The 13,019-nt window shown below is 47.1% G+C and overlaps 2 protein-coding genes across 2 annotated transcripts in view; one reads left to right on the forward strand and one right to left on the reverse strand.

The window, feature by feature from the left end:
• Nucleotides 1–47: 47 nt before the first annotated feature.
• Nucleotides 48–2,695, forward strand: LOC120908569 (DENN domain-containing protein 2D-like). Its single transcript, XM_040319731.1, has 2 exons — nucleotides 48–2,028; nucleotides 2,102–2,695. Exons 1-2 carry the CDS (start codon nucleotides 211–213, stop codon nucleotides 2,402–2,404), a joined length of 2,121 nt encoding a protein of 706 aa, XP_040175665.1. The 5' UTR covers nucleotides 48–210; the 3' UTR covers nucleotides 2,405–2,695.
• A 1,946-nt stretch (nucleotides 2,696–4,641) lies between these two features.
• LOC120906481 (unconventional myosin-XV) overlaps nucleotides 4,642–13,019 on the reverse strand; it is a 37,373-nt gene continuing 28,995 nt past the window's right edge. The window contains exons 7-11 of the mRNA XM_040318204.1: nucleotides 6,948–7,597; nucleotides 6,589–6,811; nucleotides 6,205–6,521; nucleotides 5,325–6,144; nucleotides 4,642–5,234 (exon numbers count right to left, since the gene is read on the reverse strand). Coding sequence (XP_040174138.1) covers nucleotides 5,073–5,234; nucleotides 5,325–6,144; nucleotides 6,205–6,521; nucleotides 6,589–6,811; nucleotides 6,948–7,597 — 2,172 coding nt within the window. The 3' untranslated portion in view covers nucleotides 4,642–5,072. The remainder of the gene's footprint in view (nucleotides 5,235–5,324; nucleotides 6,145–6,204; nucleotides 6,522–6,588; nucleotides 6,812–6,947; nucleotides 7,598–13,019) is intronic.

Here is a 13,019-nt window from a genome sequence, read left to right on the forward strand (position 1 = left end):
GTGGCTGTTATTTTTCTCTCCTCGCCGACCGTGACAGAACCTTTATCTTTATTTGCTTTATGATAGCGGTTGTTGTTATTTTCTGTCAGCGTTCTGTCAACAAACGGGTTTTCTCTTTTCGCTCTCTGCGGAAATGTTTCGCGGAAATAGTGCACCACTCTAGTGAACGCATACGAAAGGCAGCATTGAAATAGCTATGTGTGACTCAATATGTCGAGCAAATCATCCAAGGCAGCGGGCACCCACGATGGCGGCAACAGCAGGGTGCAGAACATCACGGCCAAGTTCGAGACGCTTATAACAACGCAGCAGCAAAAGCAACAGGTGCATCTGCCTCCTCCCCAGCCGCCCCAGCATCAGCAGCATCCGCAACAGCAAGAGCAACGGTCCGGCCATATATGGCCAACGAAGGGAACAGGTTCGGTGCGTGACGATAAGAAGCTGGCCGACGAGGCGACGGCACTTCGCGACCTTGAGGCTCGACGCGGCATTAAGCGTTCGCAAGCATTCCGCCGCAGCACTTCCCAAACGAGTTCAATGAACGGTGGTAATGGTTCGGCCTGCTCCACCGTTCCGCAGCTGAACCACTCCGATAGCATTCGGGAGGCGCTGAACAAACCCCTGCCGGAAGGGCCACCGCCCGAAAAGCCACCGCGAAGATGGGCGCGCCGAGCAGAGGAGGACACCCGCGCAACGGAGTCGCAGCATTACGACGACGTGAACATGCTGATAGAGGCTGCGTTTCAGGAACCATCGGAAGGGCTGCACCAGTCACCGTCTCGGGAGCAAATTTCGTTAAAGCAACCCGTCAGCGAGGAGCACAGGAAGCGGCTCCGTCGACTGTCCCGCTGCGCCGAGCTGAACCACTACACGCAGCAGTACGGGACGATCCGGGTGTACGATGTGGTGGACAAGGGCAGTGCACCGGTTCCCCCAGCGGAGTGTAAAACGGCCGATGCCAAAGGATTGATCGAACACTACAACAAGCTAAGCACGGTGGAGCAGCGCACTTCTCCGGTACCTCCGCAAACACTGTACGAATACTGCATCGTCGTTGGGTACGACATTATGCAGAACAAACCGTACGTCAAGAGCCGATACCCGCGGCACAAGCAACCGCACAAGATGATCGAGGTGTTTGTCTATCCCGACAATGGTGCGCTGGTGCGCAACCGCAACCAAGAGTACTGCATCATCCTTACCGACTACCCGCTGCGGCTGTACGGCTTCTGCCGGCGTGTCCTGCCCGAGTCGTCGGAATTCTGCATTCCCCTTACGTACTGCCTGGTGACCAAGTACAACGAGCCAAAAGTATTCTATAAGCTACTGGAGTGCATTGAAAGCCAGCACGGCAATGGTCGCGTGCCGGAGCTGCTGATGGAGCAGTTTTACGATCAGAAGCTGCCGCTGGCGGGCGAACGGTTGCCACTGACGCTGCCCGTCAGCTTCGAGATGCGGTCGACGGTGCGCGAAGAAACGCCCCAGCCGATCACCATGACCATAAACCGTCCCAAAGATTTACGCTTAGAGAAAACGGAACTGTATGATATTTTCAAGTGCCTCGGATCGGACGGACTGATCCACGTGTTCGAAAGCCTGCTGCTGGAGAAAATGGTGATACTGTTCAGCGAGCATCTATCGCTGCTGACGTCCTGCGTGCAGGGCCTGCTGCTAATACTCTACCCATTCCAATGGCAGCACATACTGGTGACGGCGATACCGGAGCATCTGCAGCAGATGCTCGAAGCGCCCGTACCGATGCTGGCCGGTACGCTACAGCCCGTCCCGGAGGAGCTGTGGGAAACTGGCAACACGTGCTACGTAAACCTGGACAAGCGCACCGTGCGTCCGGCCAGAAAGGAACAGTTTTCCATCCTGCCGAGCGAGCTGAAGAAACCGCTGCGCGTTTCGTTGGATCTCGTGAAAATATTCGAAGATTCCAAGGGGCTAGCGAGCGTTCTGATCGGTGGTGCATTTGTTAGATTTTTTGTAGAATTATTTTCCACCCTGGATCCCCACACATACGAGGTAAGTGCACAATTTGTAGGCAGTGTGGTTATTCTGCTGTTTACATTACAACATCTCTCCTGTACCATTTCAGAAAGCTGCATTTTTGGAACGGTTCGAGAATCCGGAGATGAAACTGTTTTTGAATTGCTTTTTGGAAACTGTGATGTTTGCTGACTTTTTGGAGCACTGGCATTCCTCGAAACATCCGGCCAAGTCACCAGCAACGATGGGCAGCACTGATTATACGCTTTTTAACTCGAAAATAGCGGAGAAATCGCAAACTAAGTACTGGCATTCGGCTACATTCGATGAAGTTGTAGCGAACTCGAAACACATTGAACGCAAAGGGAAAACGTTCATGTCGAAGATGAAGGGACTAATGAAGAAATCGTAGAAATAATGTTTCTGTAAGAAAAGAACTAAACTAAAGCAAGGGCGCCATAGTCACGCGACGGCTACATTAGAGTAAGGATGGGACCAAATTTTATTGTTGAAGGCGCTGGAAAGCCATACCGTGCCGTTTTTTAAACATTTGCTAAAACAATTGAAATTTTTCGATCTGTCAGAATATTACTTTTACATGGGGCATACACATTAACGTATTTTAATAAAGGGAAAACAATTACAAATGTGCTGCTAATAAAATTACGAACAAAGAAGATGTTCAATATGATTGTTGAATGAATTTCGGAACGATTTTGACGAATAATCTGTTTTAGACATACACTGTCATCTCATCGTGACTACCTGATACCTGATCGGACTGTTCTGAGGTAAAAGTGATTTGGATCACCGAGCCGTTATTTTCAGTGGAATACATCCATGGAATCTCGGCCACGGATGTGAGGAAGGACAATGGAGGAACCTCTACAAGGACGAGTCATACGAGCTGTAAAGTTCGTAAAGGACAGTGTGGCATGCCAGGCCCATATTGAAGTGGTAAGATGGCGTGGAGGCATCCGTCATTAAGGTCGGGAATTGGAATACGACGGCGCGAGAGCGTGAGTGATTTAGGACACTTTTGCAGCAGGCCAAGACTGAAAAGCGGTTGTAGGGTTGGATAAGGGGAAGATAAGATGAAAATGAACATGATTTATAACTGAAAAGGAAGAAGTACGATAGTAAACCACCGTAACAGCTGCCCTCAGGATGGAGTCATATTTAAAAAAATGATTACCTTCTGTGAGCTTAGTTTGACCATACGATTAGAGGATCCAATAGCAGTGCCTGCCAGATATCTGGACGACAATACAGAAAGCTGTCCATGAACTGAACTACAACGGGAAATTCGGATAAAGAATCGATCAATCTTCCACACTATGCACTCTGCAAATGGAACGTTTGTCACTAATTCGGGGAAGTTGGCAGAACAAGCGTCTTTACATTTATTTGTAGATCGCATAAATGGCATAACTAGAATATGGGAAAACCAGGGATTTTAAATGGTAAAAAAGACTGGCGCTAGAGGGGGTCATGATTAGTGATGAGTAATGTTGGCAAAAATCTGCAGTCGACTCCGATCCGGCTCCGAAAATTTCGGAACCGACACCGGAAGGTAGGTTCGCCCAACATCGTACGGAGTCGTTTGGAATCGTCTGGATAAGTCAGATATCACCGGGAGTCGTCGTGAGTCGTTCGGAGTCGGAATTGTACGGAGTCGTCCGGAGTTGCCTATAGTTGGAGTTGCCTATCCGGAGGCCGATCAGAGTCATGTGTGCGCTCTAGAGAGTACATCATTAGTCTAGATATTGCACTCAGGCTTAGACTCAGGCCTAGAAATATGCTTAAAAGATTAGTTTGATGTTCTCCTATGCAGCTAACGACCACCAATGTATAGATCTTCCGATATCAAACCATTGAACGTTCGGATCTTGTTCAGTACCAACAATATTGAGGAAGTCGAGTCACTGAAGGATTTAAAACACCTACCAGTCATTAAAAGCTTCGGGAAAAGTATCCTCCAGTAAGCGTCTGTTTTGAAGCTCGAAACTGAGATTATTCCGTATTCTTCCCGCGTGAACTTGATCAAAATCTGAATATTTTCTTGTCAGTTAGTTTCGTGAGAATCCCGTTGTACTAAAGGCTCCCATGGTTATATTCCCATCTGGAATCATTCCTCGATAACCGTTTAACAACCTTTTATAGGACCATCGTGTTCTACAAGATCAGCGATCGGCAATGTACGGCTCGCGAGCCTTCATAGAACTTGTCCACATTTTTACTCATGATTTATCTATTCGGTCTCTTCTCGTGGAACTCTATGAACATTTTCGATGAAATTAGCTCTTTCGTCCATAAAGATTGCCGACCGCTACTCTAGATCACTATGCCAAAACAGAAGATATCCAAAAATAATGGGTGCTTCAATACTGTATGAATTACACGACAATTTTATTACCCACAAATGAATCCGTCCCAAAATATTTCGATTGAGTTATTGTGCCCTCCATTAACAACAGGATGTTCGATTGGCAGAAGACAGGCACTAAACGGCATGCGTGAGACTATTTCGAGCATGTTTCTGAACGATCACGGACCACAAGAGATACTCCAGTTCATCTGGGGCTGAAATCTAGCTTATCATGTCATAAACAAAAAAAAAACAAGTAAGTTATAACAACACAACCAATGTTCGATTTATATAAAATGCAAATATATTTTCAAAATTGTAGAAAAATATAATCAATACAGCATATGATACGTAGCATAATGTGCATTTGTTCGCTTTTTTGTGATTGGTACAAAACGAAACAGTTTCTCCTAGAGCAAATCTATTATTATAAGCCGCGTCGAGCGTTTCAGCCGGCCCTGCATGGTTCACCCAAATAACTACAATAAGCACACCAGCACAATTAATATTATTTATATTCATCATTACCATCGTCATCATCATCATTACCACCTTCCCGATCCTACTAAACTCTGCACTCGTCCTACCTAATGTATGTGTGTGTGTGGGTTCATAATCTTAAAAAAAAAACTAACTATCCTTTGCACCTAAATAAATCTGGCCCGCCTACTTGTATTCGTCTTCAATCGTGATCAGCTTCCCGCGCATTCCCCTATTCCCTTCGATCGCGCTGCTGCGCCTGGGCCATTGTGATGTACTGGCGCACTAGTCGTGAAATTTCGTGCGCCTGCTCGGTCTGCACACGGATGACGCGCTGCTGAAGCAGATTGCCCACCTTCATGTCGAGAAACAGTGCACCATCCTCTGAACGTACCTGTGATGGGGTCGGGTGGAAAAACAACGGAAACAATCAATCCATGATCTCTTAATTCCATTAGAGAGCGTGATGGTGATCTTGACTTACCTTTCGCGTTGAAATCACCTCATTAAATGGCCAGTGCTGCATCGTTTCGTGCGTGTTGGGATCGAGGAACAGCACGCCGCGCCGGTTGAGGGCAAGGATAAGCTCGCGCCACATCGGGCTCGGCTCCTCCATCGGGTTCTCGTCCGCCCAGACGCGCTTCACCGCGAAGAAGCTGCTGCCGAACAGTGGCCACGAGGAGAGTACGTTCAGAAACTGTGCCTTCACCTGGATCGGGCTCAGGCCGGCCACGGACGGCCAGGCCGACTGCACCAACGCCACCCACTGGGCCGGGCGCAGCTCGCGCAACGACAGGGCCGGCTTCGGCAGCAGGAACTTGATCTCCTTCATCGCCGGCAGGTGGTTAAGGTCGGCGGCACGGTGCAGGATCGCGGCAATGCGCGCCATATCGCGCACGTAGTCCGGGCTGGGCGCGCCCCCATTCGGCAGCTCGAGCAGCAAACCCTCCAGATAGTCGGGCGCCACCTGATTGAACAGCACCTCGATGTAGAGCGGTGTCGGTGCCGGGTCGCGCTTCAGCGCAAAGTGCCACACCGACCGGCAGAAGATTAGATAGAACGGTTGGCCTGATTTCAGCAGCTCGGTCGTCACGTCCAGTATGTACTCGTCGGCCGCGAGTGGCATGGTAAAGGCGTCACCCTGCACGATGCAGTACAGCGAGAACTCCTGCTGCTCCGCCGGCGATTCGATGCCGAGCAGCGAGCACAGCTCGGCGATAACGTCACCCACGACCGTGGAGCAGCGCGTGTTGACGATGCGTTCCGCGCCACCAGGCAGGCGGTAAATTTGTCGCCGGGCAGACCTGTAATATTAGGAGGAATGAGCTTCACTGTGCAAGGGACACCTGATGGAGGGCACTTACCTGCCCGCAGAAACGGCGGTAACTTCCTCGACACTCGGCACGTTCTTGCGCCCACCGCAGCGTGCCGTTTTGCGCAGGTTGGTCAAACAGACGGCTGCCGTACCGTGGCACGGTCGCCGACGGTCCGACGCAGCCGAGGTCAGATGCTCGATCAGGTAGGGCCGCAGCGCGTCCGAGCAGCCAAAGTACGCGGCCAGTATGCTGAGCAGGCGCCAGGCACGCTGGGCCGAATCCGGACAGGCCGATCGGTTCGCCGTCGTCTGCTTCATCAGCTGACAGTACACCTCGTCGCGCAGGGCCAGATGCTTGTGACAGTGCTGCGAAGGAAGGATTAGGGGGTTTAAAAATAATCGCCCATAAGCGAGAGGTGCGGCCGGCACTTACCATCAGCACCGTGTAGACGCATTTCACTTCGGACAGTTCCGGATCGACTGCCAGATCGCCGCAGTAGCGCAGCACGCAGTCGAAACATTCCAGCGCGAGCGGCGTCAGGTCGGCCGGCAGCCGCAGCAGCGGAGCCCGCAGCGGGTAGCCCTGCCATTTCACCAGATCGGCATGCTGGTTCCTCATGGCCCGTTTGTCCGAACGGTTGGATTTGAACTCGTCACTGTGAAGTAAAGCGCAAAGCCCGTTAGTCCAGTTCGATTGTCGCCACCGTAATGACCGACCGGCCCACCGATCCACCACTATCGATTCACGTTCGAGCGAGCCGTATTACGCTGGGCGGACCTGGTCATACTTACTCGGTACGGAAGTGTTGCATCGCAAACTGCAGCAGCGAATGCTTGGTCAGCGATGTCTGCGTCGGGGACGAATCGTTCTCGTGGTGACCGCCGGCCACAATGTGCATATCGCTGTAGTTGCCGTTGCCGTTACCCATCGGTGAGCCTTTGTGGTTAACGATCATGCCGCTACCGGTACCGCCGCCACTGCCGGCCCGGCCCGCCATGCCCCCGTCGGTCGGGCTGCGCTCCCCGCCGTAGGGTGAGTTGTGTTGCGACTGCTGTTGTTGTTGCAGCTGCTGTTGCGACTGCCCATTGATGCCGTGCTTCATACCGCCATGCAGACGGCCCTCGTTTCCGTACCCGCCCATCATCGTCGGCGGTGGGGACGAGTCCGCCAACCCGCCGTGATCGATGTGCATATCCTCGAACTCATCCATCAGCTGCTGCTGCTGCTGGTGGTGCAGGTGATGGAGATGGTGCGGCGACTGGTGCTGCCCCGGATGGCCTCCCATCATGTGGTGCAGATGGTGGCCCTTGTCGGTCGGCGACATTTGGTTCGGCGAGCCGGGGCTGTTCACGTTGGACGTTTCCAGCCGCTCGAGCGGCACATTCAGGGTGGCCGCGGCCGCCCGCACACCGGACGAGATGGTGGAGCCCTTCGACTGGGTCTGCAATGGCAATGGGGCACAGGGAGAAGGGAAAAGCGTTAAGCTAGCGTGATCAGCGATGATGATTGTACGTAAAAGTTTTGAAATTGGTGTGCGACCGCCCCTTCCCTGCCCCGTAATCAATTTGAGCGGAATGAAGAGCAAAGATGCATATGGGTTGGCAGGCGGTTTGGCAACGTAAAACGTAAGCTTCCGTGAACGTGTTATTAAATTTAGAAAGCCTCGGCTCGGAACCTGCGCGTCGTTTCGATGTGCGGTATGCGCTGCTTTCTTCATAATTGTTGGGGGGGAGGGCCAAATGTCAGAAGCCTATGGTAAATATCACCTGTTTACACCCGGCTGATCTGCCCACTTTCACGACCCTACACAACTTGCACCGATGAACTGTTGCGTGTAAAACGTTTTATGTTTTGTTTTATACGGACATTAGCTGTGTGTCTTTCCACGTAACAATTAGAGCAGCTTTTTTGATGGTACAAATTTAAATCGTAACAATCGTTACACGCTTCCCACCTCGCATACATGCAAACATGCACATTTGTTAATGTTTTTGTCACATTACGCCACGGTGTCGTCTTTGGCCACAAACAAAAAACAAACAACCTCAGGGTAGGCAATGTAACACGCCTCTAGCAGTTTGGTATCGTTCCAAGCAGGGCTTCCGCTTGCCGGACGGCGTATAAAGTTTCCGCTCCATTTGTCAGATTACATCAAACGTACGAAGTTATGCAAATGTGGCGTAGCTAATGGTGCATATCCCGCCCGTTTTGTGCAATGAAAAATGGAGCGCATTGGACAGTGGAAAGGTTATTCAGAAATCCGACATAATTCATCGAATGGGATAGTGTAACCTTGCTACACTGGTACCGGTTGTGGTAATAAGAGTCCGTCACCGGCTACATGCTTGTGCCGCAAAGTAAGGGGCTGGTTGGGAATTTGTAAGCTCACTTATGTTACATTGAATAAAGATAAATTAGATTTAGGTTTAGGATAAATTAGAGTGTGCAATACAATTCTTATCCAGTGGCTGATTGGTTTAGACGTAGTAGGATCTACTCAGCACGGCAGTATATAGGAAACTCATACCATTTGAGGTCGTGAAGAACAATCTGCTGGTCGTACGTTCAAATTTTAATACCATTTTTTGACATTTAATTGTAATGTTTTAAAACATATCTGTAAAATGTCATTGACACACACAGAAAAGTAGAAAAAGTAGGTCCTTTGTAGAATCAGCGACTCACGTTTAGGCGCTATTTGATCCGTATGTACGTATATGGTGTAAAATAATAAGCCAAAATAGTGGACCATGTGGCGGAGACACTATACTCACAAACACATTACTATTCAAGACAATTTTACGAATACAACACAATTTCAACATTAACACCCCCTAAAACATGGCTTCTCAAACACGATGGAAATATAGAAAAAATAGTTATGAAAGAAATAACATAATAATTCATACTCCTGGATTCAATATTTAGCATAGCAATATTTGTTTAAATTGTTTTACTCTGATTTTAGTTTCAGTTCTAGTGATGAGTCCAACATTGTGGAACTGCACATGAAATAATATAAAATATCAGACTAATGACGGTATAATTTCTAATATATTTATGTTACTCTCAACATTTTCGCAATGATTTGCCAATATCTTGGACGGTTTTCAATCTAGACTTGAATTGTTGATGCCATTCGATAGATAATAGGTTTGAACATCGAATTGTTTTGTTTTTTGAATAATGGTAAATTGTCCTAAATGGAACGCTTGAGCCATATTGTGGTGTGCGAGAAATTTGTGGTCAACACCTGCATTATCTTAACTTGATGTACTTTTCTGTAGTAATTATTGCAGATCATTAAATCAAATAACATAGTCAATGATAACAAAACTGCCCCAAAAAGGACAAGTCGCTTTTCAGACTAATACAATTTAACGGAGGTAAAAGTAATCTTAATATTACAATTCTATGCAGCTGTACCATCAATTTATTCATCAACTGTATGAAGTGTTGAGAAAATAGTGTTCTCATACAGAGAGCAAATTAAATGTAGTGTATATAGTTAAAGTGTTAAACGTATGAATCATGAAACAGCTTAATACGTTTAATGATGCCAGGACAAACATATTTTTTTACAATGAAATGATATATTTTTTTACAATGATACAATGAAAGAAGAAGACATATTTTGGACTGTTCTATCTGAATATTGGTAAAATTGTCAGTTTAACTCATAACCAATTCCTTCTTCATACACCAGACCGAAACATTTTAAAAATTCTAGACAAAACAACTAGACAAAACAAATGATTGATCTTTTATGAAAAATAGGGCACAACCCAACTTGCACACTCATTTGTACAATCAAGCTCCCCAAGGAATACCTTAACAAATAATTATCGAAATGTTGTTGTGCAAAAATGCATTTAAAAAAACTTAAGCAAACGGAAAATGAATTAAACCATACTTCAAGGGACGATGGTACACCTATAATCCTCTGTTGAGCCACTGGATTCGTCAACATTAATGTATAAATTATCAAGCTTCATCTTCATCGTTAGTTACATTTTTTATAAATACAGGCGTCCCCCGAGTTACGACCCCCTCGAGTTACGACGATTCGTAGATACGACGATTTTGATTTTGACAGTTGAAAGTTGTCATTGACAAGAAATTGATGTATTTTTGGAATTTTTGGGCTGATAACCGTTATACACACATTTCCAAAAAATCCTCAACTACCCTATCTTGAATATTTATATTTTGTACGGCTTTTAAAACATAATTATTACATTATCGAACATTATTTTAAATTAAATACACGATATCATAAATTCCAACTCTTCAACTTCGGTTATAAACTTTGTATTCATAGATATTCGACATACGACTTTTTCGACTTACGCCTTGCTTTGGGACATTTTTTCAGTCCCAAATACAGTCGTATCTCGGGGGACACCTGTAGTTAGAAAATCTTGGAAAAACATCTTAGGTGCCAGTCTAAAAGTTGGAATTCCGAATTGGCATTGATATTGAGAATAACACTGACTACGAATAACATCAAGGTATGAAAAATGATGCTATACAATATACAAAGTAACGAACAATCATTTGTCATTATGTTTTCAAACGATCGGAAGATATTTTGAGCTAACGACCAAAACTAGGAGATAGATTCCAAGTCGATCGAAATGGCAAATGAATCAAAACGAATAAGTTGTCGTCTGGAGAGATTGGCGGCCACTGATGCACATGGATTAATCTAAAATAATCAATTACAGATCCATCTGCTGTGTACCTTAACGCCCATCCTCGATCATCCTCTTTCAATTCTGCCAAAGCCACTCCGTTTCGTAAGCCCGACTGCACAGACAGGGCCAGCAACACACAATGCAATATTTGACTTGGCCATTAATTTTCACGCGTGTGTCGCATCGCCCGGGGGAAAGTAAACAGTTTGTGAAAAGCACAAAATTGTGCTTCGCAACGGAAAACAACCGACGGCGTGTATCGATGCGCAGAAAGAGACAAAGAGAGCGATAGAGAGAGTGAGGATGGTTAACGACAAACGAAAAAAAAACCCTCCAAAGCAGCAATGAAAATGGCCAGCCGGTGAAAAGCGTTTTATAACATGCAGGCGGGTTTCGGATCACGATGATGAGCTTCGTCGTCCTCTGCTCCGGCGGGATGGCAAGCAGTGGCGGTCAGTGAGTGGAAAGCAGAGAGGTTGGGGTGCAGCAATAATAATGCGGGCGACATCGGGAAAAACGAATGAATTTATCAAGCCAGCCAGCTCGATTCGCTTTGCCTAGTTTTTGCAGGCGCTTTGCCCGTTTGCCTCACTCGCTTGTTATGCCATTAGCGTTCGAATGGTGTGTTTGGCGGTCGGTTTACGATCACCCTTTTTTCACTGATTATCACCGAAACAGACTCCCTCCCCGGCGGGGCGGGTGAAACGCCGGGAGGGGTTGATGGTTTATCATTTTTCTGTAATTTTTCTTCTTATAATTTTTTTTGTTGTTTTGGTTTTGTTTTACTGTTGCTTTGGTAATTTATGGTGGAAAGAGTCATGTTTGTTGCGCGTCTTCGCTCGCACCGCAAACGCAACCACACAATCACTGCAAACCGAGGGTAAACAGACCATTTCGAATGTGCCATTAGTATGAGGGGGCGCATAAATAAATAAGTTTTCTTTTACCCTCCCCGGGCGGGCACCAAACTTTCCAAATGTCTTTTTCCTTTTTTTTTGGTTGGTGTTGTTAATGGACTAGCTGACGCTGGCTAAAGTTACTGCTTACGGTAAGCGATCGCCATGTCCATCTGCCGGCACACGGCACGGGTACGTAAGAGCATAGCTAAACAAGTCGGCAAGATACAGGATGATGACAGTTTCGGTACGGCACTGGTTTGGATCGGCTACCTTTCCCTTCCAAACATTAGAGCAACCGTTGCATCATACTACCGTTTTCGATAAAATCACATCAACTTTAGCGTAATATTTGAATTACTTTGCTCGCGGCCTATCCAACGCTCCCCGGGAGCAAAAAGAGGGGTAAAAGCTTGTATAAGCGAAACAAACGAACTCATCACTCGCTCTCCAAAGCCAATTGATGCGCATTCCGTTCGCTTGCCATTCAACCTTCTTTCCCGATATTCCCCCTAATTAACGATTGATATCTATCGGGCACATGCAACACATTGGCCCGGAAAAATAAGCCACAACACGATTGCTGGCCGCGTATTGCTCGTATTGTGTTCAAACCACTCCCGTTGCTACGCAGTGGGGGGGAGGGGGAGAAGCGGAGGATTTTTAAAAGCAAGCTAATTTATGCACACACAAAAAGCCTTCCCATTCCCCACGTTCTGTACGCTTTCCACCTTTGCTGAATGATAAGGTTTGCTGCCTGGTGCAGCATTGAGGTCGAGCGATTGAGTTATTTTTTGTTTGCTCTACCTCTCTGCTTGCTTCGCTGCCGGAATTCAACTGAGTTTCACCTGTTTAACGGCAGATGATTTGGTTAAAATTTACATCTTCTTGTTGGGAAGCGATCGGGATGGGAATGTCCCACCGCTCCTTGCCGCCTCCAAAACGGTATTACTACCCCTCCCGTTTTATAGGGAAGTGGACCGGTTCCAACGGCAACGAACCAATCATCGAGCCCGATCGAGTGCTTTCTTTACAATTCGAGGTTTTTTTTTTTGGTTTGTTTTCCCGCCCGGACACGGGCAGCGAAACAAAAGAATTTCCCAAAATAGCAGCCGCATACCGGATCGCGATCGAATGAAGACGTATCGAGAAGGTATTTGGTACGAAGCAAGCAAATAAAAACTGCGCAAAAGGTGCATTAACCGCAGAATCGATTACGCATTTTTTTGTTGTTGTGCTCCCCACTATTTCCTCCTTCTCTTGTGTTATT

The sequence above is a fragment of the Anopheles arabiensis genome, chromosome 2 (assembly GCF_016920715.1).
Source record: "Anopheles arabiensis isolate DONGOLA chromosome 2, AaraD3, whole genome shotgun sequence".
NCBI lineage: Eukaryota > Metazoa > Arthropoda > Insecta > Diptera > Culicidae > Anopheles > Anopheles arabiensis.

Excerpts from the sequence above, each read along its gene's own strand:
- LOC120908569 (XM_040319731.1), top strand. The coding sequence starts at position 211 with ATGTCGAGCAAATCATCCAAGGCAGCGGGCACCCACGATGGCGGCAAC. Across the intron at positions 2,029-2,101 it reads TGGATCCCCACACATACGAG|AAAGCTGCATTTTTGGAACG; the intron begins GTAAGTGCACAA and ends GTACCATTTCAG.